Source organism: Diplotaxodon limnothrissa, linkage group LG14 (assembly GCF_057381915.1).
Source record: "Diplotaxodon limnothrissa isolate DT_005_m linkage group LG14, D_limnothrissa_male_GT1.1, whole genome shotgun sequence".
Lineage (NCBI taxonomy): Eukaryota > Metazoa > Chordata > Actinopteri > Cichliformes > Cichlidae > Diplotaxodon > Diplotaxodon limnothrissa.
In genome coordinates, this window is record NC_140609.1 from 17,140,635 (window position 1) to 17,167,222 (window position 26,588).

Below are 26,588 nucleotides of genomic sequence, written 5' to 3' on the forward strand. Positions count from 1 at the left end.
AAATTAATGTGATTTCTCATATTGGGAAGACTTTTTATTGTTGTTCTGTGTTACCTTCTTTCAGTATTAAAGTCTTTTTTTTTTCGGAGTTGACTTAAAACATTTTTTTTGCCAGTCATGATTTTGTTTTTGTTTATGGGGAGGTTTCTGAATACAGTCGCTTTATGACATTTTGCTTAATGTTTTTTCGTACTACACCTTTAATAAACAGATTTCACAGGAAGACTATTAATGCAATTTGTTCATGGAGTACAATGAATGACTTATTCTTCCTCTTAATAAAGGCATCATTTCAAGGTGTAATCTGTCTTGGACTGGGTCTTACCCGTTGATTTCATTAAGACGCTCCATCTCTTTGCACTTCCTGTGCAAACAGATGAACTTCTAGGAGTAGTTCAGGCTGTTTAAAGAACATTTAAAGCTGCTCTTTGGATGTTGGCTGCCTTTCGTTTTGATGATCCCACACTGCTTCAGTAAATTTGGTATCTGGACTCTGGGAGGCCAATGGTAGGTTTGCTTTCACATCGTTGGCTGCGTGTTCGGGAGCATGATCATGCATGTCAACGTTCATAAGCCCGAAGATTTCCAGCACCACTGGCTGAAATGCAACCCCAAACCTTGACAGACTTCCTCCCCAAATTTAAATTTTAGATTTATTACTCCACAAAATCCTGCTGCCACTAATTTTCAGTCCAGTTCTTGGTAATTTGGCTTCCCTCAGCCTTTTCTCTCTGCTTATCCTCTACTTCAGTCTTTACACAATACACACCATGCTGAGATACGCCAAGTTCTCAGCTAACTGCTCTTGGGGAATCACAATATTGGTGTAGAAATACTATTTTTATGGCTGTCAAACTGTGTTATCTTTGACATTTTTCATAAGACAATTATGTTTTTGTGTCATGCTGCTAGTGAAAAGTGCGTATATCAGGGATGTCAAACTCATTTTACACTGATGGCCACTGTGACCTCACATAGACCGGACCAATGAAACTTCACTTTCTGTCAGCGTGGAGAAGTTTAACCACACATTTAATCCCTGAGATATCGTAATAAAAGAAAGTCCAGTTTCAACAGTATGACAGTACAACAGTACATAAATGCTGCTTCAGTAAATGAAAGAAATCTCTCAGCACGACTCTTTGGACTTAAATAGTAAGAAATAAATGTGTAAAAATAACAGAAAAAATTCTAGCAGCCCAATGAATGGACTGTCCTGTAAATATATAAAAAAAGATTTTGTTAATTCACAGAAAAACTTTTAAAAAATGAGTAAGATTTAAACTCTAGACCTGTGAGCCAAGACATACCCTCCTAACCGCCACGCAACCGTGCTGCCTTATTTGTATTGTTTATAAGAATATGGGTGAGTGGGTGAAAAAAGATGGAATAATAAATAAAAAAAAAACAAATCTTTTGTTTTTATTTTATTTTGAAGAGACTCAAAACCCCCTGTGACACCCCTCAATTCTCAATCGTACTGCGCAGTCGCGTGAGTATGACGACATCGCGAACTAATTTTCGGTAGCTCATCGCACTTTCGCCAAAAATGAAATGAAATTTCAGATAACGAAATTTTAGATAACGACATTTTGTTTAAATGCAGTTAATTTGAACTTATAAAAACAAAGAGTGTGTCGTTTTTATTTTTTTAATAATGGTACCGGAAGCCCGATGTTTTGGTTTTTTTTGTTTTGTTTTTTAGCGAAAATACAAGTAGCAACAGTTATGGAGATTCGCTTTCATTTTCCAGTGAGCTAACATGTGAGCACTTCAATGGAACAGGTAAGCTTTATACGTCAAAGAAAGTCCGTTTTAATTATCCTGAAAAAGAAAGGTCTAAAATAAACTGACCTAGCTTTGTTTACATTTCCGGCTTTTGCAGCTAGGCTGACGTACAAACTAAAATCGAGCATGTCCTCTGCCAATCACTGTCAGCACTCTTAGCCTCAGAATCAACAGACAGGTTTGTACAACATGTCAGCGTGCAGGAGGATGTTTTACTTGGTAAAGCACAGGAGCCTGTTGACGTATGTACGGAGAAATCTCACTACATGGTCTCCCGTTGGAGCTGCTTTCAATGCCAGACCTCACAGGAAACTGGACCTGTTACAGAAAAATGTGGTGTGTACTTTAAAAATGATCATAATAAAAAAAAACTTACAAAACTGGCAGAATAACATTTACACTATGTAGGTAAGTCTTGCTTTAGTTGGTGGTGATAACTGTGCGTTTGTGTGTGGTTGCAGGGTTTGTTTGGAGTGCCAGAGCTGAGCTGTCCTGCAGGCTTTCAGGTGGCCACAGAGACAGCTCTGAAGAACACGGAGCGTCTGGTGGAGAAAGCCTGTTCTTCTTCTCCTGGAGTTCAGACAGTCCAGTGCTTTGACCAGCTCTCAGATGAACTGTGTAAAGTGGCCGATCTGGTGAGTTCAACACACAAAAGTGTGCTAAACCTTTGTAGCAAAAGTGTAAATAAGGTCATATTATTCCCCACATAGCCAAGACCAGCCCTACTGACTAACAATGGGCTGTGAGGTCGCTTTCATGTTTGTGATTACATGAGCATGATGAGTACCATTCATAGAGAGTTTGCGGAATGGCTGCAATCACAGCATTGTAGGATGGTGAAAAGATGTACCCGTGGTCTTTTTCTTTTCACGTAAATGTGTACATCCTCATCATTGAAAGAGTGGCCACTGGCCTGTATGTGTAAATAGACTGCGGAGTCCTAGCCTGACGCTTAGCCAGAGGTTGTTTGGTTTCCCCAAAGTCACGGCAAGCGTACACTGTGTTGCTCTGTTTGTGCCAGGGGACCTGATCCTTGGGGTGGACCAATCTTAGGCATAGCTTTTTGTGTGTTTTGAAAGCCAAAGAGTCGTGATATTTTGAGACGGCGCGTCTCAGCTGCTCCAGTACTCTTGACACAAGGGATCAGAAGTGGTTTTTGCTTAAGCAGCAGTTGTGTCCCTGGCTGCTGTGTCTGTGGGGATGGTGTTCGCTCTGTTTGTGCTCCAGTCAAACCTTAAATATTGATCCATATGTGTTGGTTTACGATCAACACATCAACTTTTAAATGTTCCTCATTGCTGATGGAAATCTTTTTCATATCCTTCTTGTTGAATTTGATGTGTTGGTCCACCGCGTTAATGTGATCAGTGAATTGTGTTATGTCCTGAGATTTGATTTTCACCGAGGTGTCATCCACATACCTGTACCTGACTCTGTGGCATTCCAGGGTAGGATAAGAGAGCCCTGTTTTCCATTTCCTCTATATACAGATTAGCCACGGTGGGTGAAAGTGGGGAACCCAGTGTATCTATGCTTCTGGCTGTGGACCTTTTATGTGAAGACTAAAGAAGTCACTTGAATGAGTGACAAAACATTTCTCCCACTGAAAATGCAAAGTCCAACAAAAGACCATTGTTTTAATCTCAACCTCCTAAAATTCAGTATGAGCAGAGATTGCTTGTTTTCTTGACAATCTTGTCAACAATAATCATTCTCCCTGTGAACAGGCAGACTTTATAAAAGTAGCTCACCCCGATCCAGCTTTCCGCGAGGCTGCTGAGAAGACCTGTATCGAGATCGGCACAGTCGTGGAGAAGTAAGAAGCGACCTATGTCGTTCATAGCTGCACAACACCAAGAACATGTTTTTATACGCTGTCTCCAACGGTGCGATACGGGTCATTTATGCTTCAGTTTGTGCCTGTGACAGATGTTGATGGTTTTTATGTTTCAGACTGAACACTAATGTTGAGTTATGCAAGAGCCTGAAGAATTTGCTGGACAACCCGGACATCGAGGCTCAGCTGGATCCTGATACAAGGTAATCTTACCTGGTTTTGTATCTGACCTGATTTATCCTTCATCTCATTATGAGATTATCTGATTGTTTATTTTGGCCTGTTGTGGCTTTTGTACATGTTTGCCTCTGCAGGCGAGTGGCAGACCTGTTCATGTTCGACTTTGAAATCAGTGGAATTCATCTAGATGACACACTGGTGCGTTTTTATTAATGGAGTTAAACACGCGATGTAGGAAACAATACCTGAAGGCAACATAACGGTGATTGTGCTTGGTGCTTTTTCACCCTGCAGAGGAAAGAGGCGGTTGCTCTTCATGTGAAGTTGCTGGATCTAAACAACGAGTTCCTGGTCGGCTCCCACATGCCGAACAGGATCGCCAGGTCTGCGCTTCCCGAGCACCTACATCTGAACTTTGCAACAGAAGGAAGCTTCATTCAAATCGGGGGACTGCATGCAGATTCCCCCAATGACTTGGTAGGCATTTACTGTGGCTCAGCAAACGTTTCTCTCTTCTGCCCAGAAGGTGGCGCCTCTGCCACGTCTCAGCGCACAACATAGGATTTGGGTGCTGGTTATGAGAAACACTAAACCTGTGAGAGCTCAAAGCTTTAGTCAAGCAGCTGTTGTTGTTTTTTTGTTTGTTTGTTTTTATCATATTTAATCTAATTTTATAGTGGATAGCAGTATGAAATAGTTTTAAAAAATTAGATCTGCAAACTTTGAGTAATCTTAAAATGACTTTCTGACAGTTGTGTTGTACCATTGTAGAATTTAAGCATGCTAAACTATTTTCTTTAAGCTTGAGATGAAAGAGAAAAAGAAAAGAAAAAAAAGAATAAATTTTAACATCTTCTGCTTGAAAGTTAGTGTTTTATCTAGCCATCTACCTCTGACCCTGCAAAGATCAGCAGCCTAGTTGTTATGCTATTTTAACAATTCTAGATTTTGTCATGAATTTTCCTTCTTCCTCTTCCACTTGTGTAGGTGCGAGAAATCGCCTACAGGATTTATCTCTATCCCAACGCAGAGCTGATGGGGTGTTTGGAAGAGCTGCTGAAATGCAGATACAAACTGGCCACACTGGTGGGCTACGAGTCCTTCGGACACAGAGCCCTAAAGGGGACAATGGCCAAAACCCCAGGTTACTACACCTCTCTGGGGTTTTTCTCACAGTCGGGACATTTTCATTATTCAGCACTGTCAATATTTTGTGCCTTTGAGAACTATTCTCGGGAGGTTTACACGCTGCATTTTTGTTCTTATCCCTCTTTGCAGAGACGGTGATGAGCTTTCTTCAGCTGTTAACAGACAAGCTGTCAGACAGGTACAGCTTTCCATGTTTTTCATAATAAAAATCCACTGATCAGCTATTTCAGTTTGGCAGGTTGAATCATCAGCACGAGCTGATTTATGTTTTTGTTGCCTTTGGTGTAAAGGCTTCATTAAATCGGTGCTTCCCCTCGAGGTTAACCATGAGTTATTAGGCTATTTAAGATGTTTCCCAAAGATCCACAATTACTGAAACGAGTGACCCTTTAATTAGTTTTGTCATACATGCGAATATGAGTTTGATCATTTGCACAATGATGCATTTTTAGAAAACCTTTGTGTTCCTCTTTTTGTGTGGGATGGATTCTCTGTGTGCTTAGATTTCTTCAAACAGTCCAAAAATATGCAATTCAGGTGGACTGGGAGACTCTAAATTACCCACAGGTATGAATGTGAGCCTGTTAGCCTGGCAGCCTGTCCAGGGTGTTTCCCTGCCTTCAGCCAAATGCATGCTGGGATTGGCTCTGGCCCCCGTTGACCCTGAGTAGAGAGAGGTGGGTAAAAAGCAGGAATGAACGCCTCGAGTCATCACGCTAATAACTTGTTTGGTGCTTCTCTTTCAGAACAGCAAAAGACTTTAAGATGATGAGAGACATGAAGAAGAAACTCAGCCCTCGACATTCTGTGCGTGATTTTTATTTTTTTAATGTGCAAGAATATTTTTGCCAACTACACAACATTACACTCACTGTTACACATTTCTCTCTATGCTGTTATGCCTTAAAGCAATTAATACTGATTACACAATATTATATTTTAACTCCTGTAAGTTGATTCTGATTTAGAGTTACGATGAGTTCTGTGTTTTCTGACAGGAGCTCATGCCCTGGGATCATCCATACCTCAGCGGTGTCTTGCGTGCTGAAAGGTGAGATTTAGCTTTTATGAAACATATTTTTCAGCTTGCTGTCACTTGATAGTCATTCACATGTTTGTAATTCCATATTGCTTCACAGCGGCAGCTCTTATCACGTCCCACTTCTTCATCAAGTGTCGCTTTTTACAAAAGGTGTTAGGAGAGACGCATGGGAGTAAACTTCAGGTCTGATTTTCAGTCTAATCGACCTCCTTTTTTTTTCTTTTTTTTGTAACCCAATGGCTTCTTATGACTTGATGATCTAATCAGCCAATCACATGGCAGCTACTCACTGCAATCAGGCATGTAGACACGGTCATGATGAGCATCAGAGTGGGAAAGAAGGAGGATTTAACAACATTGTTGGTGTCAGATGGTCTGCTCTCAAAAACGCTAAAGTTGAACATGGCGATAACTTTACTGTACTCAAGGGACCCCCACAGTCATCAGATCTCAATGCAGTACCCAGTATCAGCAAGGCAGATGTAACTAAATGAAAACAAATGAAGTTGGACTAAAAATAAAGACTTGGAATTGTATTAAAAATTGTATTAAAAAAACAGGTGTCGATGCGTGATAGAAAGCATGTGCTGGCAAACCGTCCTGGATGTCACCCATGACGTGGAACTTAAATAAACTGTGGTCGTCTTTGGCATTCAGCAAATTCAAGGAGCCATAAGTTTCACTATTATTAGTTTTTCTTTTCACTTTCCTTAACATTTAGTGTTTTAAACACTAAATAAATACATTTTTATACAATTTAAAAAAAAAAAAAGAAGCCAGATATACAAATTAAAAGTCGTCTATGGAAACACATTTTTAAGATGGTTCAATGAAATCATAAATGTGAAATAAAAATAATTTCACATTTCAGGCTTTAAAGGGTTAATGAGCTGCACTTTACAGAGCAAAGGCTAATTATATGTTGAGTCTGGGGAGGCATTAGGTAACTCTTTATTGCAGACATTAGTGATCTGTCAGGTGTTCTTTGAACTTAAGCAGCTACTAAGTTTTCTTGAAACTTGGACTTGATGTGTCTTTACAGATTTTCTGAGGAGGAGTGGGGTCTGTGCTCTCCTTCCTCATGCTGCCAGTCCTCTGGGACTGGTCCATCAATCCTCTTCCGTTTATCCTTGTCAGGGTCATGGGGTGGGGTTAGAGGCTATCCCAGTTACCATAGGGCGAGAGGCAGGGCACACCATGGATAGGTTGCCCGCCTGACCCAAGGCTAACACAGAGAGACAGACAACCATTCGCACTCACGTTCACACCTATGGACAACTTAGAATGACAGGTTAACCTAACGGCACTAAGCGCATGTCTTTGGACTGAGGGAGGAAGCTGGAGTACCCGGAGAGAAACCACGCAATGACAGGGAGCCACCATGCTGCCTAAAAATTGATGTGGCATTTAAAAAAAGAAAAGCCCTTTTCGGTGTATGACGGCGAGGAAAGGAACAGCCAAGATCCCAAATTTAAGTTGGTCCTCACAAAGACGGTCATACAAGTACACTCTTACATGCTCACATTATGTTAATTCCTCCCACTGAGGCTCTTTCGTCACAATCACAGGCTTTTTTGTTTCTCTCAGTCACTCATTTTCTTTTTATCGGTGCTTTTCCAGCAGTACCAGCTCGAACCGGTGTGTGTTCAGACCCTGCTGAAACAGGGACTAGAGCTTGTGTGTGGTAAACACAGCTAGTAGCTGTGTTCAGCAGTGGCCTGTTATTCATCACTGATAATATATGGATGTGGTGTTCTAGCTAAACAACCGTTTTGGCTCGGTGGTCTTTATCTTTGATGCCTTATAAGCAGCATGAATGAAAGGAGCCATTTTAAGCATGGGTGGCCAAACCTGAGCCCTGGCACTGTGGTGGCTTTGCCCTGCCAGCTGAGCTCACATATGAGTGATAGTCAGGATCCGTTTTCTTTTTTTCTTAGCTAGTCAAGTGAGCAACCTGCAGCTAAACGTATACAGAAATATGTCCTGGTTCAAAGCGGGCAAGCGTTACCGTTCTTTTTTCATCTGGGCTTCAACTTCTGGTTCAGTAATAAAAAAAAGGGCCTTTTGGGCTATTTGACCACTCTAGATCTGCTGATCTTCCTGTTTTAGAAGATGCACATGATTCCTATTTGTTGTTTTTATGTACTTTGTTGGATCACGGTGCTGAAGGTCACATCTCCTTCTTTCATTGATATGTTCTGATTTGTCACGGCAGGTACAACATAGAGCCCAGTCTGTACAGTCCCTACTTGTCTCTTGGTTCCTGTATGGAGGGTTTGAACAATCTCTTCTCTCAGCTGTACGGCGTCTCCCTCATGTCTGAACAACCCAGAGCTGGAGAGGTCTGGAGCGAGGATGTCCGCAAACTGGTAACTCATTATTAGTGAGGAAAAAAGGTTCGCTTGTGTGGAATAGTCTGTGCCAAGCGCTAATCCACGGACCATTTTTAAAGATCAAAGTTTCAGATGCTGTGTCTGTGTGCAGTTATTGGGTGATTACATCACTGTGCGTGCATTTCTCCAGGCTGTGGTCCATGAGACGGAGGGATTACTGGGATACATCTACTGTGACTTTTTCCACCGGCAAGATAAACCTCATCAGGTATGAGCACACACTCATCGACGTACTCGAGATTTTAAAGTATCTCTTCCTTCTTTGAAATGTGGTTAACCATTCCCAAACGAGTTTTGTAAAATGTGGATTAAAAACAGAAAAGCCACATTTTATTCACACTCGAACATCGAAACCATATTTTAACATAGATGTTTAAACTTAGACTAATTCATGAAAAAAAGCAACATTTCAAGTAAAGTTGGGACTGGGGCAGCGAAAGGAAGGAAAACTAAATGCTACTAAAGGGAAACAGCTGGGGGAACATTTTGCAACCAGTTAGGTTAATTGACAACAGGTCAGAGTTTCACAGAAGTAAAGATGAGCAGAGGTTCACCAATCTGCAAAAAACTGTCTACAAATTATGGGAGAACTTCAGAATAATGTTCAACATCAATGTCTCTTAATCGACATAATATCAAAACATTCAGAGAATTCTTTGTGCAGAAGGCTGAAATTCAATACTGGATGCTCTTAAAATTAAACATTTTCTCTGTGTAAAAATTTTATTTCTATTGTGAGTAAAATTTGTTCATGAGATTTGCAAATCTCTACATTCTGTTTGTTTTTTCACATTTTTAAAAGTGTCCCAACATTTTCTGAGTTTGTATTTAATTATGTTTTGGTAACGTCATTAGTATATATCAGTATTATTTTCTATAGTAGCACTTTAGCCTCACTCCTCATTTTCCTCCCAGGACTGTCACTTCACCATCCGCGGTGGGCGCCAGTGCCAGGAAACTGGTCAGTACCAGTTGCCAGTCGTGGTGCTGATGCTGAGTCTGCCTCACCCTACCAAGGGCGCCCCCACCTTGCTCACTCCCGGCATGATGGAGAACCTTTTCCACGAGATGGGCCACGCTATGCACTCAATGCTGGGACGCACTCGCTACCAGCACGTGACAGGTGCGGAGTGACCCTTACAATGAGTAGGGCTCTTCAGTGGACCCTGGTTTGCTTGAGGATTTAGAGAAGTAATAATATTGGAACATTATGGCTTTGCATTTCCAAATGTCACAAGGTAGAATTACATAGATTGATACAGAGCTGTAGGAAGGGGTTATACATTACACTGTGGTGAATTGAACAAGGAAAGTAAGCCCCGAGGAGAGGGCAGATGATAGCTGGCTGCTAACGCTGTCATTTGATATGGTTTGGTTTGCAGATACCTTCAGTAGTAATTTAAGATCCCAAAGCCTTTATTTGAGCCTGACAACAGTATCTATTAACTGCACTGGAGGTTGTTTCTTTACTGGGCACAATGTTTAGACATGTTGGTTAAGTTTGTGTTGTGTAAATCTCATGACAGTTGCTCTTTTTCACCTCTGTTCTACACATCTATTCCTGCCCTATGTGCTTTTGCTTACTTATTGATATTGCTGAGTGTCACAAGATCACAAGGACTTGTATTGATTCTGACTTTTGGTTGGGGCTGTAAAGACTTTGGTTTCTCATTCTGGCTCACTTTTTTGTTTTTAACACTCTAAGCATAAAAGCCAAAGCACTTAAGCAGCCAAGAATAAAGTCACCTATATCCTGCTTTGTTTTAAAGTCTCTCATCCCTTCTCTAGGAACCAGATGTGCAACTGATTTTGCTGAAGTCCCCTCCATCCTCATGGAATACTTTGCCACCGACTACCGAGTCATCAGCCAGTTTGCACGGCACTATGAAACTGGAAAGGTAAACCTTAAACACTCAAAACGATTTAAACTGAGGACAGATTTGAATCGATAAAGTACAGAAATATGTTCTGATGAAATATTACGGTCATGGCATTGCCATTAAAATTTGCAGGATGAAGGCTTCAGATGAAAATTCTGTTCATTTGTAGCTTTAATCAGTTTTATCGTCTCTTTAGCCGCTACCCGAGAGTATGGTGGCTCGCTTGTGTGAGTCCAAAAAGGTGTGTGGAGCTGCAGACACCCAGTTGCAGGTAAGATTAATGTCTTTGCATGTACGTTGTCACAGAGCACGCAACAGCAGGAACCATCCATAACACGTGTCAGCTAATTTATGATGCTTGTGTGGCACTACTTTAGTGTTACGCCCACCCCTAAGAAAAAAAACAACAACTGAAAATCTCATACTAACACCCGTGGTGCAAAAGTCATAAAAAAACATAAAAAAAAACCCTGAGGAGCTGATGTGATAAAGAACAGTCCTTCTCTGCTCATAAACAGCATCTGGTGGCTATGAAAGGTTTGGTTTTGTTTTTATCTTTTTGATTGGTTCCCATTCTGTTTTAGCCTTTATCCCTTTATTTTTATTTATTTTTTTATTAGGAAAGCTCTTGTTTTTGTGCTCCTTGCTTATCTGTTTTTCTTTACAAAGCTAAAACTGATTCAAACAAGACAACCACAAAACATGTTAAAAGTTTAATGGGCATTCATGTCCAATGGTGTGACATTAGTCACCATTTAACTCTATTTCTGCAGTTTAAGAGTTTTCACGTTGGTGATTGTTTTTGCTTTTTTTTTTCTTGCTGTGTAGATTTTCTATGCAGTCTTGGATCAGATCTACCACAGCGAACCACAGAACCGCTCTACCACAGAAATCCTGAAGGACATGCAGCAGAAATTCTACGGCTTGCCTTATGCGCCCAACACGGTACAGCCTGACCACCTTTTTTTTCCCTTTCTCCCCCCGTGACTTATGGTCTCTGACGTCATGACTACAGGATAAAATACAAGCTTGGAAGTTGTTGATAATTTAGGGTTCTGTGCTCTTCTTTTGATACCCATTTAATGAGATCACAAACCTTTTAGTCTTTAACTTTCTACTCACTTCTCCTTTCTTATTCGCTGTCCTTCCTCTTTCTCTCACTGGTTTTTTATCTCTCACCCAGGCACAGCAGTGTTTAAAGGATTAAAGCTGTTTTTTGAAGGGCTGCTAAAATAACAAAGCAGGGGGATACTTTAAATGAACCCTCCCAGGGGGAAATATTTGAGCCTCTTCCTCCCTCCTCTTTAATGAAAAAAGTGCTTTATTCCCCCACTTTAGCAGCTGTGGGCTGAGGAGGATGAGGCCAGGAGACAGAAGGGAATCAAAAACAGTCATAATTTAGCCAGAAATGGCCTTCATACAGCATTTACTCAGGGCTGTAATTATGTGGGGTTGCCATCAGGAATAAAGATTACAGGACTGCTGTATATTCTGCCCGGACGACCGTGTCCCAGCCAGCGTTTCTCCTCACAGGAGTCCTCCCACTCCTCTGTACGTGGCTCGCTTTGTAGCTCCCTCTCCGGAGATTGCGGTTTATGTTATATAGTTTCCCACTGTCGCAGTCATTTCTCTTCAAGCTTTCAAGCCATACGGGAAGCTCTAACAGGCACTTTGCCTCCGTGTGCACAGCCACAACCACAAGCGAGATCGCTTTCCTCATTTGAACTGAGGGTGATTGCAGTACTTAAACGTCGAGTATTAGATCACGATTGGATCGGAGCAAGTGAAAACAGATTTGTTTAGATCCTTAAAATGTTCTTTTTTGTGTGGTTTACCCTCTGAATCCATCCCTGTCTGACTGCCTTCATGGAAACGCAGCTCAGGAAAAAGTTTCCGCAGTAAACAGAAGTTTGGAGTGGCTAATGGGTTACGGAGAGCCACAGATTATAAACATTAGGGTGATGCTGACATGTGTATAGTTTATAGAGGAGGGCTATCAGTTCCCGCTGTGTACAGAGTGAGAGGATCAGCTGCGAGTAACACAGACCACATGCTCACTCTTGAGCTGAAGATAATATTTGGGAATAAGAGGCAGAAAGCGAGGTGTCCTGCTCGCTTTTGTTGACATTTCTCTAACTGCTAATCCGTGCCTTTAACACTTGCAATGCTGTCCCTTTTATTTCCCCAGAGGATGAGTCGATGTGTATGCGACGGCTCACGTTCTTCTCACAAGTCGAGTTTGGAAAGACCTAAAAATGTCTTTTAACTGACACTGAAGAGGAGCAGAGTAAAAAGCAAGGGCTTACTCAGTTTCCTTTTGTATGTGAGGATGAAAAGGATATCTTGCTGACATGTGACCCGCTCGCACTCTCTCAGAAAAGCTGACGATAATCATTTGATGTGAGACGAAGGGATTGAAAACAAAGAGAAGCTTGGAAGCCTGATAATCAAGGCACTTTGTGATGAGTACTTAAAGCATCCTGTCAGAGACTGCGACATATTACCAAACAGTTTTTCAGTAGCAGAACATCAGCAGTCAGGAAGCACAGAGGAATCAAAGAGCCTCCGAATTAAAACAAATTAAAGCAGGCTTTTTGTAATTTTCTGGATGTGTTATCGCATTTGTTAGCGCGGCCTACATTTTCTATTTCATAGCACTTGAAAGAGCTGATCCGAGCTCCTGTATTTGTGTTCCTGCTTCTCTAACCCACACTTTCCTGAGCCGTGACTCCTTTCAGGAGTGCTATCGACTCTTATTAAAGTCACTACAGCCCTGAGGAGTCTTGTCAAGTCAACACAGGAGTGTTTTTCATGCTGTTGAGCGACCGCGCTTAGTTTAGCAGACACAGCTCCTCTCAAAAAGCAGTTGTTTTAGAGCTTACAACCTACAGTGCTCTTTGTCTTATTTTTTTACATTCATATCCCTTTATTATTCAAATTTCTGAAAAAAAGATGAACCTTTTTATGTTAAGGGTGATGTATAGCATCAGTAGGTTTTTAAATATCTTCTCACAAACGTGAGTTTAATAGATGTTTCCCAGCATAAAGAATTTAAGATTTTTTTTTATCCACACTAATGCGTTATTTGGCTTTTTGCTGGAGAACATGTACCTTGATGTCAGACGATCCTTTGGAAGCTTCTTGGGCACCAGTCTGCAAGCACATCCCTCAGTTTCATGATTATTTCACTTTAATTTGAGTTCAAATCTTTAACGTGTATGAAGTCTGCTTCCCCCCCATGTGGATGTGCAAGGAGGCGTCTGCAGTCTGTTATGTTTTGTTAACAACAGCAGCTGCTGCCTTTTCTAGCAGGCTGAATGTTTGAATGTTTGCCAGCTGAATTTCCCAGTGTCGCCGTTTTCAGAGATCATAAAGGAGCTCGTCTTTATAGATATGGAGAAGCTCCCCTTCAGGCAACAACATGGGAGAAAAGGAGCGAACGGGGCTTTCTAGCTGTTAGGAATTTCCATGTTTTGTCCGTTTTATAAAAGGACCTGACAGGATGTGATTTAATGTTTGTCAAAGATGTTTGTTCAAGGAAACTTGTATTCATTTCACCAGTTTAATATCATCAGTGAAGACGACGTAGGCAGCTCAAAAGATTGAGAATGTTTGGCGTATTTATGAGTCTGCTTTCTGTTAATATCTACTGACGTGTTGTTTTCACCTCGTCGGTCTGTAGTCAGGGTGTAGTCATTGCAAAATCTGGTCCTGAGTCACTGACTGAAGCAGGCGTTACCACAAACGCCTCTGAAGTACTTTGGCAGGTGTTTATGTGTCTGACTGTCTGGATGTTTCAGAGCAGGTTGTGTCAACATGAAGGGCTGGATATTAAAGGGTGAAGTAATGAGATTAGAAATATGAGTTGAACTGAGTGCAGACACGAAAAGATGTAAAGTTAGATTATAGCTAGGTTGTCCAAGATTGCTCGATTACACCTTGGTTATTTCAAATATGACTGTTTTAAAGACATCAAACTGTTTGGTGTTTGGCCTTTTATCACCTCAGTGTTTATACAGGAACCCTTTAAAATGTCTCCCTAAACGAGACAAACAGATGATTTTTCTGTCGGCGATAGACAGCAGTACTTTGTAGATGCTTTGTTCTACCATGACATACCGAATATCTGCGTAAAGCTCGTCTTCTCTTCTTACCAAAACAGTTGACATTTTGTCTCTTATTTTGGCACTAATGGCGACGGAGGAGTTATGGTCATTTAAAGAGCACTTGTGAGATGTGCACGCTGCCAGGCCGTAGGGTAACCTCACTCTATCCTTTTTATTTTACCCATTTTTATTTGTTTTGGTGTAAGGTGCCCAGTCTTCATGATTTAGTTTTTGATTACGAATGATTTTTTTCATTTTTAAAATTGATGGAGTGTGAATAGCTACAAAAAAATCTGCTGTTTTTACTCATTAGCAGATTTTAAAGTTGCATTTTTAAAGTAATCTGTCCGGCGCAACAGTCGCGTGTCACCTTGGATACGGTGACACGCGACAGATGCTGTTAGGAAAGTTGCAGCCGTGTGGGTTTAGCCTAGCGTTAGCTTTGTCAGGATTGGCAGGATTGGCTTCGCTGTCTTTAAAGTGATACAGTTGTTTATTTTTTTTTGTTCAATGTTCATTTTCTTCTTAAGGCATGGCAGCTGAGATTCAGCCACCTGATTGGGTACGGGGCCAAGTACTACTCCTACCTCATGTCACGTGCGGTGGCCTCGATGGTGTGGAAACAATGCTTCATAGAGGATCCTTTAAACAGGTGAGACCTAAGCTTAACATACTGTTAAATTTTATATACATACATACATACATACATACATACATACATACATACATACATGTGTGTGTGTGTATATGTATATATGTCTTATAAAACCATCAGAGCTTTCGCTGAGTTAAAGATGTTTTTATTTGAGAGAACCGAATAGAGGAATTATTTTTGTAGGGAGGCAGATATTTAACTGGACACATGGTTCATTATTTATAAGGGCAATAAATACTAAATTGGCTGGAATGAGGAGTCCTCCTAACAATGACTACATTACCCTGAAACTGAAGTACAGGTGGTGAAGAGTTGCAGAAACATAGTTCATATCATCTGTATCAAAGCCCTGGCTTTAATGTGAATGTGGCATCTGCTGTGATTCACAGACACACAGCAGCATCCACATTACCAGATCCTCCTCTATCTAAAGCATTTGCCCCGGACAAGCAAAGCAATAAGGTTCTGTTAATCGTATCAGCATCGCATTGAGCCCTGCAGCAGTTTCACTTCTTTTTGTTTCCCTTTCTGTCTGTCTGTCTGTCCCCCTGGCCTCCTTTACCTCGTCTCGGTAACACCTGCAGTTGTCAGAGCTCTGTTGTTTTTATCACCTGTCTGTTGTTTACAGACAACTTAGCAGACTTGGCCCTGGGCTCCCAGTGGCAGCAGCAGTGATGGAGGGGTTGACAGGTGAATACAGGCGTCTGTAACCGTATCTCTTTCTCTTCCCTGCCTGTCTTCCATCTTGGTTTCTTTCTTAGGGAAATGGGTGAGCGGTACCGACGGGAGATGTTGGCCCACGGAGGAGCTAAGGAGCCCATGCTGATGGTGGAGGGTAGGTTCAATCTTTTTGTCACAAATACTAATAGAATATCATGTTTGCCCACAAACATCTGTAAAGCGCCATTCTGCGCCAACAGTTTGAGGTTTCCTCCCAGATTATGGAGTTGTCAGTCCATTGGCGTCTTGCCCCATGAATTTTTTTTAATTTTTTTTTTAAAAAGGGTGTGTCTAATTACTGCAGGTTGTGCCACAAAATTTGTTTTGACTTGCTGGACAGCCGAGAGTGTGACTCCTGCTTGGATTTGTTGTTTTTCTTTTCTCATATGAAGCAGAAAAGGCGTCCTCACTTAAAAGAAAGATGGAAGCTGCTGATCCAGCTGCTGTTGTTTCAGGTGGTCACAGCTACCACTGTTATGGTTTGTCCCACTCTGCGCTTTAGATTCCACCGTGGTACATGTTTACTAGTTTAACACACCTCCCAAGGTCTCTTATCTTTGTTTACAGGAGCTTTGTCAGCCCAAAGCCTGTCCTGCTCTCGGCGAGCTCACTCTGCGGCAGTTACACAGTGCCCCTTGCTAGTCCAGCCCTTATTTGATCTGCTTTTAAAGGTTAACTAAAGAAGATAATTAAAAAGATAACGATATGGCTCCTAGTGCTTTTTGTGTACACAGGCGATCATGAAGGAGGGAAAGACCGAAATGCTTGATTATAGGTTTGAGTGCTTAACGCTGCTGACTCTGCAGGGCTGAAAACACAGACCGGACCACTTTTGTGTTTCAGATCAAACAAACTCAAATATTCCAGTAACTATTCAATAGATTCGTCGTTCTCAGTAAATCTTCAGGATTTCTGTGACTCAATTTTCTTGTTGTAACACCATAACATTCACATTCCTTTTGTTTGATTATTGGCACCAAATGGATCAATTTATGACGAATGTGTCACAGTAAACGTAATCATTTTGATGATCTGGTTACTTTTATCCAATCCCCATATAAGGTCAAATGTCAGCGGCCTCTCACAGTGGTACATGGGACTCCTGTTACGTTGCGAGTGCACCAACTAAACTGGCAGTGTCTTTGCTTACGTTTTTTAGTGCTGATGTATCCGTATGGATGTGGTTGTGTGATGAAATTGCAGCAGCGTATTATGTGACCAACGCAGCATTAACAGGAATGGCTACTCAACCGTTGGGTCTCCAGCTATCTGTCTCTAGGTGCCACGAGGCACCTAGAGGAACTGCAGTTTTCGCCATTGTTGCATTGACTTCATTTTTAATCTCAGGAGGTTACTCCTTGGAACATAAGTGTCTTTAAGAGTATAGCCGGACACAAGGCAAGCTAAGTATATGCTTTATTAATTTATTAATTAACAATTAGTAAGGAATAAAAATGCATGAAAGGGTTTACAGTTTCACCATCCTACAATTTACTGTCTTTTTAGTGCTGATTAGCCGTTGTTAGCATGTTAATCCCAATTCGAGATGGCTAATGATTAGCATGTTAGCGCTCGTTTTTATTTTAAATATGCTGATATTTGAGATATTTGAGGTATAAAAATTAGTGACAAGCTGGGCTGCAAACTCATCAAACTGCATTTGTAGTAGAAACGATCCTTGCTTAGGAGTGGAACTGGGCCTATGTGATGATGTCCAGGAGCAGTTTCCTTTTATTACTTGAAGTAATCACACAGAAGTCACATTTTTGAGTGTATGAAATTTCCCCCATATCAGAAAAAAAATCTGTGTAATGTGCTTTCAAGGAGTTTGGGTAGTTGAGCTTCATCAATGCTTCATCAAGGAAGAAGCCTTTCACATTAAAGCACAAACAGGGTGTTGGAAGAGGGTGGACTTGAACTGCAAATCAAACGCATGCTTCTTTCTTTCCTTCTACACCCCTCCTCCAGCAGTTGCTGTGGCCTGTCTGGACAGGACAAAAGTGGAGAAGGTGAGAAGAGAGAGACACAGAAAGATAGTGATATCGGGTAACGTTTAGGAGCGTACTGTAAATCTCTCCCTCAGGGTCACCCCCTCCCTCCTCCACTGGATTGTTCCTGTGACAGCTCCAAACAGGGCTGCACCCACACTCTGAAATGAAAACCACCATTGGATCAGATCCTCGCTGTAAGATCTGTTGTCCAATTAACTGTTGCTTAACTTACGATATTTGCTTTTATGGTTTTCTTTGTAGCGAATGCTACTCTAGTTATAGTCCAAAGCCCTGCGTGAGGCAGAGTTTTAATGGTGGTTTTTATCGCTCTGGCTGCAAGTCACAGGGGAAGGAAGGCTCTAAAAAACGTCTGCTCTGGGAATAATGATTAACCCAGCGATTGCATTGTCTGACAGAAGATGCAGATCAAATGAAAGAGCCTTGGGAGGGCTAGATGGTAGATCCACTCTCACATTTTTTGGCAGCCTGTCCATTGTGTGCACCTGCATTTATAATAATTTTATAATAATACATTTTTTTCCTTGTCTGGAGAAATGCTTCAGCTAAAGCAGAAACTCTCTGCAGTTTAAAGAACCCTCATTGAGCCACCTCACCATTTTGATGAAAAACTACAAAACATCGGCACATGTGCTGAAATATTTAAGTTTCCACAGTCTTTGCTGAAGGGTTGATGGGTTCATAGCAGACATCCTGAAATCTTATTGAGGAATGGAAAATTGATTTGAAGTGAATTAGAATGGCTCTTTTTATGTCCTTAGCGGGGATTAGGCCAGCAGAAACCAGAACACTAGAGGAAGGAGACAGAATCCAGATCCAACCCATTACACATAATCCTTTCAAACAAAGAGCCTTGTAAATGGAGGTGTGTATCATTTCCCTGCTTATCCCCCTTAGGTGAGGTGGTAGAAGGGGCATAAGGGCACACGGGGAACCGGAGCAGACCTGGAAAGGCCAATCAGAGGCCAGTCTTTATCTGGATGCCTCCCTGCCTGCTCCTGGATGTTTCCCAGGAAAAGATGGTGTTGAAATGTAAACCCAGGTATTAAATTCATTGCGGCAGCATCACTGCAGTGAGAGAGAGAGAGTGAAAGCCGATCGACTGGCTAAACTGAACCTTGGGTCCTCCTACAGAGAGGGCTTTCATGGCCCAGGCTGTTCCCATAGTCTCAAACACTGAGCACAGAAAATGGATCTACTCGGGCTCTGTAGCAGGGACTCGGGACCTCGTTCGTTCTTTGTCTGGGGAAGCGTGACTGAATAGTTCTTATGACTGCTTGTACAATCAGTAATAAACCCCGAGGCGGGGTGCTTTGTACAATCCCACAGCACTTGTGAGACAGTGATGCATAGTTCTGTCTGAAGTCGAGGAGAGGATTGGATAAACCTCATAGTCCAGATGTTAAGCTGCAAAAGGCATAATTTACAGCCCGTACTTGAGTCAGACTCAATGTTTGATCAGGTAAATGTTTAACTCGTGGGGGCTTTCCAAAATTGTCCTGAATTCTTACTTTAAGTCTGTGTCAGATGGGATGTGATGGCTAACTGAAGTGCGAGTTCAAGAAAATTAAATTCTGTTTTTGAGCAGCAAGGGTGGACAATAGATTTTGTTTGGAGCACATTTCATGACAAACCATAAAGTGCAGGAAGAGCCTGTGCTGAGAGTAACTTACTTTGCTTTTCATCACATCTGTCTGCTTTTTGGCTTTTTATTTTCTCTGCCCGACCCTCCTTGGGGGGCCCTGACCCGCAGATATACGAGTTACCGAAGTTATTACGATTCACCCTGAGCGGGGACATAAATATGTTCAATAAATTTTATAGTAATCCATCCAAAAGCTGCAAAGTAAATTGCATGGGAGCCATGAGCATCTGTATTATCCATCAAACATTTATTTAAATACTACACAGTAGAAGTGACCTGCAGCAGGTCACAGGATTCATGCTCAGAGGACCAGAAATGGCAGCGTGTCATGGCCATCCAAACAATGGCGGCTGAGGTATTTCAGTTTGGACTAAAGTGGTGAGCAGACCCGTCTGTCTGCATAAACACACTTAAATTTTTTTTTAGAATGACTCGATGCATTAAGCCGAATAAATCTGTTTGATGCAATTTTTTACGTAAGTGTTGCTTTGGAAAAATTATGAAGAGGTTGTGTTGTGTTGATGTTCCTTTTTAATTCGTGTGTGTGTGTGTGTGTGTGTGTGTGTGTGCTTACTCAACAAAGAGCCTCCCAGTGCAGTGTTTGTCATCACCCTTGTCTTGCTTTCTGGGCCTGTCTTAAGTGCGGTTTGTAGAAAAAGCTTCCTGAACTTCAAAGCTGTAATTACAGAGGCGGTGAGCCCCCGGGCCTGCCTGCAGGTCTGACAGACGTAGCTACTTTTCACACCGTGACAAGTTTGGAATAGTTATGAGAATCGGCTAATGAAGCAGCAAGTACCTTAAGATTTGTGAAAACGGTGTCAAACACTTCCGGGGGAATACGAGGCGGCAGAGGAGACGGGGCTAGTTATCGCACGCTCCAGTTTGTGCACATTTCCTACGTAGCACAGTGCTGCCTCGGAGTTGCAACTGGGTGTAACTGGCCTTCAAAAGAAGCCTATTAAATTGTGAAGTACCAAAAATACAAGCTATAACAAGGAGTTAAGGTCAATATGTTTTTATGAAAAAGTTTCAGTTTTTTCAGTAATGTTAAAGTGTCTGTTGTGTGTTCTGTGAGGGAAACACGAATGCCATTCATGGCCTGTTTGAAGGGGACAAATTAAATGTGTTATTTTGCAAGAATAAATAAATAAGATGAGACACCCTTTTTTTAAAAATTTCTTTATTTATTTTGCTTTCTCAAATCATGGAGGTCATCAGACAGACTTTATCCATGCCATCCAAACTTCTGTTATTCATTTATTTATTTGTTTTTAGTCAGCATCTCAGATCTTTGATAAATTCATCCAGCAGTAGCTGCAGGCTGGACTGCAATTTTAGAGCACTTGTACTAAATTCATGTCCCCTGAGCTGTCATTACCCAGACTCAGAGCTGCTAGCCAGCCACAGTGGCCTTCGTTGGACTGATACCCATCGCCCACCACCCTTTGAGTAAATAAACAAGCTTTTCTTTGCAGGCTATCTATTTACTGATGTGAAATGTAAAATCCCAGTGTAATTTAAAGATTTTACCATGAGGCTGGACCCACGTCAGGACGTCTTTATATCTGAGGATGTCGTTTCAGGGAGCTGAAAAGATTTTGCCCTTGAAAGGTTTTTTGGGTTTGTTTTTTTTGTTTTGTTTTTTTTGGCATTTTGTGCTGATAGCTGGTGACATAAGCGGAAAAACCAGGGGCTATTGTACGCCAGCAATTCGCAGTGTTTTCCATCTCCCTGAGAACCACTGTCCTGTTTAAAGAAAACAGGAGGCAGTGGAAGTTGCGCTAAAGAAGAGGGTCTTCGAATGTTTGTACATCAGTTGGATAAATTGGGTGGGGTCGAGGAGGGGGACTTTTGATGTACCCTTGAGCAGGTAGTCAGTGGCCAGTTGGTCGATTGAGGCTCCAGTTTGTCTTTTAACATCCCAAAACTCCGTTGGCCAAGTTGGCTAACGATGCAAGCCCTGAGATGACTGTAATGATTAGAAGCCCCGCTCTTCAATAGCTGTGTCAGTGCCATTATGAATGGAAATGGAAACTCTTAAATACGAGATGACTCACACTGCAAAGGCTCTGTCCTCGGGCTGTACCAACAATGGGCACAAAGCACAGCCTATGTTTAGTTTGGCTCTGGTTTTTCCTCTGTGCTAAGCCAAGAGTAAGTGTACAGTTCTCCCCACCGTTTGTGACGCAGAGCCACTCGCTCTGTTCCTCTGCGCTGCTGTCGTCGTGAGCCATGGGTACCTGGATGCCCTGTTTGAATGGATCTGTAGATCTCAGCTGTCTAGATTTGTTAAAGTGGTTTCGAACAAATCACAAAAAATCAACTAGAGTTGCAGCGATTGAGTATTTTTTTTTTAATGTCAAAAATAATATTAAGAAACACGACATTAATAGTAATAATGTCAGTAATAGTTCAGGCAAACCTTGGTGGTTTCAGCTTTTCTTTTTTATATATCGCACTAAAATGAATATTACTGGCTTTTGAGCTGTCTGTTGAACAAAAGAGCATGCTGCCGCCATCACCAGAGGCTCTGAGAAACTGTAAATGTTCAGTCATACTCAGTTTTCTTATCCCTATTAATTCAAGTGCAATCCTCGTTCATCTGCAGTGAGTGCAGGCTGTCAGTCTGCTGTTTACCTCAGCTGTAAATATGACTGCAGTCTCAATATGCCGGGTGTCAATTTATGTTCGTTTACTTTTTACAAACCTATTGTTTTATATTTGTTGCAATTTCTGCTGCTCTCTCAACCAGATCACTCTGAAAAATGTGGTATGGTCAAGAGTCTCATCCTTTTTAGTGTTGATGAGACTTTTTAGCTGGATGAATAAGGGATATATAAAACTTGGCCAAAAAACAGCAGCTTCTGCCTTGTGGCAGGAATGGTTTCTGTGGTTCAAAATTACTTGATCTCATTCGTGAGAGATGGGTTTGATACGTTTTTTCACAGATTCTAAGCCAACAAGTTATTTACAGCAGTTTAAATACGGCCAATGTTTTTTTTGGGGGGGGGCAACACTAGCGTTAGTGAAACCGTCTCTTACATTAAAACATTGTTGGACTTGGACACTTGGTGAATAAACTCCCATACGATTTGAGAATGTAATCAAACTATTAATCAGATTGAAAGTGTGATTTTTTTTTTTAGGACATTTGAGCCCATCATTATCTTCTATAGCGTTAGCTTTCAGCCAGCTGCTGCTGTCTTCCATCAACCAGCACCTGCTGTAATGTATTTTTAATGGATTAGTTTTATGTTTATGAGAACCCATCTGTTTGTTGGAAGACATAATTGCACACAGAGTACAATATTCAGTTTTTCTATTACATAACCTCCAAAATTACCGACTGTACCTTTTTAATTACCCAGTGCTTCCATTCAGTGAAAACCATGAGCTGAGTAAAAAAAACGTATTCAGTTGACATTTTGATACTTGTCTGTGAGCTTCATCTCTTTTACAGTGTGGTGATTCCTCCCTGGGGGGGGGGGTCTTGTGTGGCTCGGCCCCTCCTCCCTGTGTGTATGTATAAGGGCAGCTTCTGAGATCAGATACTCCTCCACAGTGTTGTTATGACTCTGAGGTTATCTGTGCATTCCTCTCCAACTCTCCCAGGGGTCGTGGCTGAGAAAATCTCAGTCCTCACTGTGTATTGTTTTGCTTGTTGTCATGTACCGTAAGAACTGTGTGCCAACACCACGAGCTGCTGCTGCTGAGCAGCTAGCATGGGAACTGTTGTTTACCTGACTAAGTTCCTTCACAGATTGCACTTCCTTTTCCACCTTTAGCCCCCCCAACAGACACACACACACACACCACCAGCACCTGTGCATCTCTCATCAGTCTTGTAGAGTAAACTTTGCTTGTTTAACACCACAGAAACTTGTAGCTGGTCAGGCCCCTTTAAACACAGCAAGGAAATGAAATCTATGATAAAGTGACGGTGATGCTGCAGTATGTATGTATGTATGTATGTATGTATGGAGAGTTCAGCTCAGTAGCCCTTAGCTCTGTTTGCACACATGCTGTAAAAAATCAACCAAAGTAAACAAGTGCCATGTCAGGACATGTGCGTACCTCTGTGTCTGTTTCTCTGTTGATTTTTGTGCTGCATATTTGAGAAGTAAAGGGGGGATTTGATTAGGTTAAGGCAGGAAAACTCTTCTGGGTCAAACTTGAGATTTTCAAAAGCATTTACGCAGCTATGAGAAGCCTGCGTGACGGACCACAGAGAGCTGCTAACAGGACTGTGGGCTTCGACTCATATTTCTCATCATTAATTGGAAAACTAAAGTCTCCATGAAAGAAAGTTGGGGCTTAAATTACAACGCTCACTTTGATCTGAGGTATAAATTCAGCATACTCTTTGTGAGCATCTAATAATGCATTTTGGTCTCTGCCTCAAACACGCCACAGACGTCAGCAGCGGTCAAAGGAGAAAACACCCTTCGGCTCTATAAACATGACTATCAGTTTATGGTTGGAGTCGTCTCTGTGATGTGGCTGCCGTGTTCACAGGGATCCCGGGGCCCTGCGGTTACAGTGTGTTAGGGACCCCTGTGTGATGGTATCTCGCATTGTAGCCAAGGGGCAGGGTGCGACTGGTGGGTAAGGAGAGATGGCAATCCTGCTGAGTCAGAATCATGGTGGAAACAGCACAGACTCCCGTGTGTGTGTGTGTGTGTGTGTGTGTGTGTGTGTGTGTGTGTGTGTGTGTGTGTGTGTGTGTGTGTGTGTGTGTGTGTGTGTGTGTGTGTGTGTGTGTGTGTGTGTGTCCACATCTTGATATCTGTCTACATTCAGGATCGCTGTGTGAAACTCTTTGCGACGCCATTCATGCGTGTCTGCAGACGTTCATGTGTGTGTGTTCGTGCACTCAATGGAGGTGACCTATGCAGGAAAGACGGGGAGGGGGAGAGTGCCTATTTACATTGGCAGCTGCACAAGGGGAAATGAACTGACTTCAAAGCGGGCGTGCTGCTGAATTGTAAAGCGAGCTAGGGAGTCCTCAATGCATGAGCTGGCAGACAAGCTCTGAAAACACACAGACATTCCCAGAGCTCACTCTCAGCTCCACGACACTGGACACATTCTTGTGTAATCTATGTGAGTGAGACAGAGAATATAAAACATTGTAAATATACAGGAAATCTGCACATTTTGGTTACTTTAGTGCATATACTGTGATGGACGTTATTACCAGCTGAGGCCTGTTAAGGTGTGAGTGTTTGAGCCCATTTTCTCAGTGTAAGTACTGTGTGAGGAGTAAAAAGTGCTGCACTACATCTGCAGTAGTTTAGGATGTGTTGAGGCGCTTTTGTGGTAAAATGTGGTGATGTCCTTAAATCTTCACTTCAAAATGCAGATGATGGTGAGCAACATTGCACTGGGAAAAATCCATTGTAGTGTTGAGGAAGAGAAGCTGGAATTAAAAAAAGTGCTGCAGCTGAAATCCATTAACCTAAAATGATTTTAGCTTAATTTGGGAAGAAAAAATGTAGCACTTGCTTCAAAGGATCTCAAAAAACAAAAGGTTTTTCTTTTCCTTTTTTATGATCACTCCTCTGACATCAGATTAAAAATATTTCAGCACTAAGGAAAGCATGAATGAAGTGAGATGGAGTGATTGAAAACAGCAAACTAATTCTGGTGCCACTCCTTGCAGCCTGCAAACACCCCCTAATGCCTCTGTGTGTGTGTGTGTGTGTGTGTGTGTGTGTGTGTGTGTGTGTGTGTGTGTGTGTGTGTGTGACAGGAATGCTGCAGAGACGGCCCACCATCGGGGACTTTGTGGACGCGCTCGTGTCTGAGCTCAACCCAAACTTTGAGACCTTCATCATGGACTCTGAGGGTTGAAGGCCAGTTTTGGCTGCAAGGAAACGAACTTTATGAGGCAAAGATTGAGAGAACGCTGGAGAAATCAAAGACATGCCGTCATATTTCATAGTCACGGTTTCTAAAGATCTTCATGCTTTCTGCAAATGAACATAATGTATATTTAATATATTTGACATGTTCTCTTGCTGCACACAGTTAAAAAGTTAAAGAACCCTGAAACTGTTGTAAAACTTTTTTTTTTTTTTTTTTTTTTTTAACCATTTAAAGTTTAAAAAGTTTTAACACTTTAAACTTTTGAAAGAATGAATAACAAAATGCAATCATTTTCACAGCTTATACCCCAAAAGATTGTTCTGAGCTTGTGTAACAGCAGAACATTGTTTTGGTTTGGTTTTTTCCTGATCAAATCAGCATGAGGAAGAATACTTAATCCGTTCTTCCTGTCATGAGGACATTGTTTAGGCTTTAAATTAATACCGCTCCATCTGTTTTGTCTGTCAGGAGTTTGGGGAGGGGTGAAAAAGAAGAGCTTCAGCTTGTGAGTTTTTTACAGCACAATAGGAAAGATTTGGTCAGTTCTTATCATATTATTCATAAAAGCTGTTGCAACAGTATAAATCACAAAGCCACACAGTCTCTGGAAGTTTAAGAAGTTGTGCATATTTACAAAAATGCTCCACAGGGGCTGTTTGCATCTGTTCCAACAGTTTCACACTGTAGTCGTCAGCTGGGCTCTGACTGCAGCTGCCTTTGCTTGCCTTGTGCCAGCTCCGAGATGCAGATTCACGTCGCTGTTGAAAGTGTAAACATGCCATCAGACAGGCGGAGCCTGAGCGAGCTGGGTGGCTCGAACCTCACAGAGGCTGCAAAACTGTGATTTGACAGTTATGTGGGTGTGATGTCTCTCCAACATTGCTTTGCTTTCAGATCTATTTCCAATTAAACCTGAAGCAAATTATATCAGCAGAGATTAAATGTAACTGAAGTGCAGCCCCAGTATTGATGTTAGTGTAATTTTAGGCATCAAAACAAGTTGACTTGTCACACTGAGTGCTACGCCGCCTGCACAGATGGCTTTGGAAGAAACATAAGATGTTTAGATTAAATCATTCTTTAGTGATTTTTTTTTCTGTGGTGATCAGCCGTCATATTTATAAAATGTTTTTTTTAAATTAGAAGATAGATGGCAATATACACTTACCTGTTAATCTGCTGGTTAACACAAAAAATCTGATCAGCCAGTTTCATGGCAGCACTCCATTCAGACTGGATCCTGCTGAAGTTCAAACTGAGCATCAGGATGGGGAATAAAGGTGAGTTATGTGACTTTGAACTGGTTTACAGAGACT

General features: G+C 41.7%; 1 protein-coding gene across 1 annotated transcript; it reads left to right on the forward strand.

Annotated features, from left to right (window-relative positions):
• The first annotated feature begins 1,720 nt into the window (after positions 1–1,720).
• On the forward strand, positions 1,721–25,449 carry LOC146618664 (mitochondrial intermediate peptidase-like). Its single transcript, XM_085370565.1, has 20 exons — positions 1,721–1,785; positions 1,886–2,124; positions 2,250–2,423; positions 3,516–3,604; positions 3,742–3,828; positions 3,940–4,003; positions 4,100–4,282; positions 4,793–4,949; positions 5,084–5,132; positions 5,701–5,761; positions 5,953–6,005; positions 8,212–8,365; positions 8,520–8,597; positions 9,305–9,512; positions 10,178–10,287; positions 10,466–10,540; positions 11,098–11,214; positions 14,906–15,027; positions 15,792–15,865; positions 25,157–25,449. The coding sequence occupies exons 2-20, from the start codon at positions 1,978–1,980 to the stop codon at positions 25,255–25,257; spliced, it is 2,103 nt and encodes a 700-aa protein (XP_085226691.1). The 5' UTR covers positions 1,721–1,785; positions 1,886–1,977; the 3' UTR covers positions 25,258–25,449.
• Positions 25,450–26,588: the final 1,139 nt, after the last annotated feature.

Excerpts from the sequence above, each read along its gene's own strand:
- LOC146618664 (XM_085370565.1), top strand. The coding sequence starts at position 1,978 with ATGTCAGCGTGCAGGAGGATGTTTTACTTGGTAAAGCACAGGAGCCTG. Across the intron at positions 4,004-4,099 it reads TTCATCTAGATGACACACTG|AGGAAAGAGGCGGTTGCTCT; the intron begins GTGCGTTTTTAT and ends TTCACCCTGCAG. Across the intron at positions 4,283-4,792 it reads CAGATTCCCCCAATGACTTG|GTGCGAGAAATCGCCTACAG; the intron begins GTAGGCATTTAC and ends CCACTTGTGTAG.